General features: G+C 42.9%; 1 protein-coding gene across 1 annotated transcript; it reads right to left on the bottom strand.

The window, feature by feature from the left end:
• Nucleotides 1-2,828: 2,828 nt before the first annotated feature.
• On the bottom strand, nucleotides 2,829-4,391 carry LOC147417262 (acyl-CoA-binding domain-containing protein 5-like). Its single transcript, XM_086507753.1, has 6 exons — nucleotides 4,244-4,391; nucleotides 4,020-4,172; nucleotides 3,796-3,948; nucleotides 3,546-3,707; nucleotides 3,221-3,403; nucleotides 2,829-3,028 (listed from the first exon to the last, which is right to left on the bottom strand). The coding sequence occupies exons 1-6, from the start codon at nucleotides 4,254-4,256 to the stop codon at nucleotides 2,844-2,846; spliced, it is 849 nt and encodes a 282-aa protein (XP_086363879.1). The 5' UTR covers nucleotides 4,257-4,391; the 3' UTR covers nucleotides 2,829-2,843.
• Nucleotides 4,392-5,570: the final 1,179 nt, after the last annotated feature.

Below are 5,570 nucleotides of genomic sequence, written 5' to 3'. Positions count from 1 at the left end.
GCAGGCTGTCAAGAGGATTTTTCGCTACTTAATCTTGGCTTGTTTTATCGATCATTGCCGCTAGATTTACATGCTTTTTCGAACTCAAATTGGGTTGGTTGTGCTGCCACAGGAGTGCCGACAAGTGGTTTTTGTTTCATGCTCGACACTTCATTCATATCATGGTTGAGCAAGAAGCAACCTACTGTGTCCACTTCCAGTTGTGAGGCTGAGTACAAGGCAGTCTTCAAACGCCTTATGGCTGAGACACTCAGAGCGCATTGGCAATTGAGAGGAACCCGCTTTTTCATGCTCGCACAAAGCACATTGAGGTGCATTACCACTATGTCAGGGAAAGGCTCTCAGCAGGAGAGATCAGCTTGGCTTATGTGCCAACACAGGACAACCTTGCAGATCTTTCACAAAAGCACTATCTCTAGGAAGTTCGAAGCTTTCCGCACAGCTTTGGGCTTACTCTCCTTAGTAGATCTTTTTAAAGAACGCCTTTTTTATTCTATTATTAGGCTTATAAACATAGAGATGTGCCTAACAAAGGCATAAAATCATTAGAAACTCTAAAAAAGCCAAAGGAATCTAGAAATATTTAGCAAAAGCTACTTTGGAAGCAGAGGCAAGGGAAACACCCTTTATAAACTTTCAAGGAGGCAAAGGAAGCAAGGGAATCTTTCCCCTTTGTCAATTGATCATGTCCTCAGGGCATGGCACTTCCCTATAGCTCTCGTTCACCGCATCACTCCCAGGGGGGATTTGTTACAATATACATGTGGTAGTGATGTGTGTGAACACACCTACGACCGCCAGGGAATTTTTCCCTCACTAGGAGGTTTTTTCCCCAGTGCATTGTATATATACACCCATCACTCCAAGGCTATCTTATCTTTCCATTGCACACTAAGTAATACACTCTCTCTTGTGTGCCTTGAGCTTCCTTCGTCTTCTCCAAGTTGTGTGTGTTTTCTTGTAACCCTAATTACAACATTAATCGCCGGCTAAGCTTCACAGAGAGGGACATATATGTGTAAAGATATAGCACAATAGATGCGTAGAGATATGGATAACTTGAAAGACTGAGAGAGACTGTTTAGAGAGGTAGAGAAAGACCATTGAGAGTAACACAACATTGACCCGGAGGCTCGAAGCGGCTGGTCCCTCACCACGACCTTCAATTGGTTGACTTCTGATTTGATAGGTGTCCCTTTCATTCATCCAATGAACAATGTAAAGCTCGGGGAAAAGTTATGTCCTTAGTCTCTTTGATTCGGGATCCATGCAAAATCGGATTCCCTCTCACATTTAACTACAAGAAGGTTGGGCATGGACAAATATGCCAAAGGAGCTCGGATCGACGCACAGACAATTGGAGTTACACATCCTCGGCACCATTGATTGAATGGATCACTTCGACTTCCAAGTTCGAGGATTTGCAGATTCAGTTGATTTCTCCATTATGGAGTTAGCATGATGTGATGTTTTATCGGGCATGCCTTGGTTCTGCAAGTCATATGCAGAGCTCGACACTACAGAACTAAAGATTAACTGTAATGAGAATCTTATATGTGCAATCGGCAGCCAAGCATGATACGATGTCCTTTTATAGGCATTGTCTATGATACTGGCCACATGACGAATTTTCAGACGCACTCGAGGTGTCTATAGCTAGCTTTATCCTTTTTCATGCACACTGCCATCACTGCACATGAATACACGATTGAATGATCAATTGCAGGCTTTAATTAAACATTTAAATGTTAAGATGTGTGAACATTTTATTCTCTCTTTCCCTATATCCTACAATCGAGGATGATATCTTTGATTTTAGAGGGCGGTATGTGACAAGTTTTAAGGGTTAGGGCTTCTATGTAAAGGTCATAGACGCACCTAATCTTTGCGTTCATTTAGCCAATCGCACACACTCTCTCTCTCTAGAAAGGTGGTCCATGCCAATCTCTTCGTCAAGGCCAGAATCCTTCTACCGCGCATTGGCTCTCTCTCTAGATTCTCTCTCCTCTCTTTAGAGTGATCATTTTCTCCAAATCTGAATTTCAAATTTTCTCTCTGTAGAGTCTGCTGATTGTCCCTCTCTAGAACACTCCCGAGAGGGTTGCTTTTTTCTCTGCAGAGTCTGCTGAGTGTCTCTCTCTAGACACTCCCTAGAGGGCGTGCAACAATAGGTCCCCCCCAAAAAGTAGGGCGCGCAAAAACGATCCCACCCGCCCTTAACTTTTCTGAGTGCGGGCACTTTTACATGCAAATTTTAGAGAGAGAATATCTATTTTTAGAGAAAATTCTGTTAGCACTTCACGGACACAAGATTTGCAGATTGCGACTGTGTGATTGCTTAAGCATATACTCTTGGATTTCAGCCCTCCGACTTCTTGTATCAAAAGAGATCTAATCAACAAGAAACACCTGAACAGGGGTATTGACAGTGGCATCAGGGCCACCAACTGTGTACAGAAGCATCCCAATCCAACATCTGGGAATATCCTGGATTAATCTAGGTATATATCTTCTTTCTCTCTCCTTTCATTCTTTGTTCCGGTTCAATAGTTTCAAACATTTAAGAGAAAAGTGTTCCAAAATGTTGTAGATTGCAGCCGACTCAGTGTTTCTGTCTCCTCACCGGAAGTGATTACACCTAGTTATTTTTACGTGCGCGCATGGGTGTGCGCGTGTGCACATGTGTGTGTGTGTGTGTGTGTGTGTGTGTGTGTGTGTGTGTGTGCACGCGCGCGTGCGCATGCAAACAGCCATGTCCCTTTAACTACTGATCATTATTTAGGACCGCTAAAAGAGAGAGATAATCTTGGACCCACAAAAGTAACTTAACTGGAGAGTAACTTTTAATGTAGACCGAACCTGGTTAAGTAAGCATGGACAGCATGGGCAAAGCCTGGCCTGTAAGAAAACAACAGGCCACGCAATAACTTCCCATCTATCTTTGATTCGATCGTATAGCCATAATGAAATACATCTGTGATCTTTGCTTCGAATATCTTCTCCTCTACAGGTTTGAGTTCATAGAGACCTGTCATGAAAATCATGTATTTCAAAAATTAATTCTAGGCAGTATCTTTTCGATATTGAAGCCAATTCTACAAGCACAACTGCAAATCTGTCTTTCTCATTCATTAGAAGTAATCTGTTCATATTGAAGCCAATTCTACAAGCACGACTGCAAATCTGTCTTTCTCATTCATTAAAAGTAATCTGTTCATACCAACTCCAGGAGGTGCTGGTGGTATTGGAGCTGCGACTATTTTAGGTTTCAACTCTAATGCCGGTTCCTTTTCCAATTCAGGGCTCTTTACCACGATCTGATTCTCCTGTCGCTTTCTCTTTAGCTCCTTTCTCAGAGAATACTTCTCCGCCCTCTCATCTTGCACTTTCTCAACTTGCAGTTCTGTGTCAAAGAGGGACCTTTCAGTAACAAGTAGACATAACACAGGATGAGCAAGTATCAGGCTGTTGGTGACCTCAAAAAAAAAGGCAGCTGAGGTACCTTCCCACCTTCAAAACTTACTTAGTTTGGGTAGAAGTTTAACCTGTGTCTAGGTAATACATGTCATCAAGAGCTTCCAGATTTTCATTGCAGCCACCAATGAAAACAAGTACTCCCGATTTCACATCTACACAATCTCCTGCAACTGAAAACCGGGAAGAGGGCCCAACACCACTAGTTGTCACTTTGGTCCAAAGACCAGTCTCTACAAACAAAATGAGCTAAGGTCATTTGCAAACATTCCTTCTCAAAAAATTTCCATGTAGATAGCAGAAAAGAAAAGACGTACATACCTAAATTGAGCATATGTAGATCGTCATAAAGCTTTCTGTCGTCGGTAAAACCACCAAACACAAAGACATACTTCCCAACCGCTACTGTTGCATGCCCAGCCCGTGGCATGAGCATGTCCCCAGATGCATAAATTTCGTTCCATTCCATAACATCTGGATCAAACAATCAGGATCGAGATCAAAGGACCTCTCCCCAGAAAATAGCTGGGGCTTGCATTCATTACCTGTATCCAGGACGTGCACATCGGACAAATAGGAGTCTGATGCATCTTCACCTCCCAAAACTATAAGCTTATTATCCCATGCTGAGCAAGTGTGGCTGTCTCTTGGTGCTGGAGCTTCACCTTTCGTTGAAGCCTTAGTCCAGTGCAGCTTGACTACAAGGCCAGTACAATCTTTAAACTATGATAGACTCTATGGCAAACATATATAAGAAAGTTGCACAGACCTGTATCTAGCATGTATAGATCATTGAAATATATCTCTTCTGACTCATCAGCAGTTTTTCCACACCCACCAAAGATGAAAAGAATGTGGCCGATCAGAGCTGCACTATGGCCTTCTCTTGGAGCAGGCCATCTCCTCCTACTTGTGGTCTGGACCACGTGTTTGTAGCTATAACAAGAAGGCCAAAAATCACAAATCATATACCAATCAGCACGAAACAGCATGCATGTGCTGAGTGGCTTCCTACAACGAAGAGAGGAAAGAGGTTAAGACCTACTTGTGTCAAGAATATATAAATCTTTCAAAGGTGTCTTTCCATCAGTACCACCAAAAACGTACACAGAAGTCCCGACTGTAGTACAGCTATGACTATCTCTGGGGATGGGGCAGTCCCTTTCACCATAGGCTTGCTCCAAGTCTGCTTCACTGCATTGTAGATGAAAAGATTCACAAAGAACGCTCACAAATACTCGAGACAAGAACAGCCTGCAATTTGGGCTGATGCGCTGAACTTTCAAATAAAAAATTTCTACCTTCACCTTTTCATCCTTGGATACGCTCTCAAGCCTGCAAGAAATATGATTGACTTAACGCATGCAATAACAGTGGTCTTCATCTGTTGTTCTTAACTTCTTTAATATGGCTGATAAATAAGAAAATCGGAGGCATCTTCCGATATGCATTGACAATCAAGGGTTCGATCCCATATTGTGGAAAGTCCATTGAACTCATTAGATCCCTTGCTTTGAGCTATAATTAACACACTTGAAGGTTGGGCCAAATTATGTTTATGTCGGTTGAAGGTATCCTTCTTTGTTTCTTATTTGAGACACCCAAGACTAAATACATACGCGAACAATGTGTGTGAAACCGGCCCGTAGGGCGGTAGGCGTTGGCTTTCACCCGAAATTCTTTACTTTAAACACACACACAGAGCACTTTGCAAAGAGAACCTGCGACGGGAGTTAACACTTGAATACACACACGGCTCGAAAGCTAGAATGCTCCGAGCAGACGCCGACAACTTGTAGGCCCCAAAATTGGCGCCCCTTTCGGTATTTCTTTATTCTTTAGGAGGGTAAATTACAAGGTAAGGTCCTAGGAATCCTTCACGTGTATCCACCTAGATACCATTTGATTTGGCCAAATTTCGGCAACATAACAGCCCCAAAACTTGCGCGAAATCAATTCCCCTGCTGGAACTCGCTTGCACTGTCGTATACCCTCTGATTCCTGTCCAAAAACAATAAATTCAGCCGCTGTATTTACTGTGACAGGACAGTGGAAAGACAGTACAGGTGCAAGACAGTTTACCCCGCAGCTTACAG

The sequence above is a fragment of the Adiantum capillus-veneris genome, unplaced genomic scaffold, assembly GCF_014529385.1.
Source record: "Adiantum capillus-veneris isolate H3 unplaced genomic scaffold, ASM1452938v2 Hic_scaffold_296, whole genome shotgun sequence".
In the NCBI taxonomy this organism is placed as follows: Eukaryota; Viridiplantae; Streptophyta; class Polypodiopsida; order Polypodiales; family Pteridaceae; genus Adiantum; species Adiantum capillus-veneris.
This window is presented reverse-complemented; position numbering and strand designations above follow the sequence as displayed.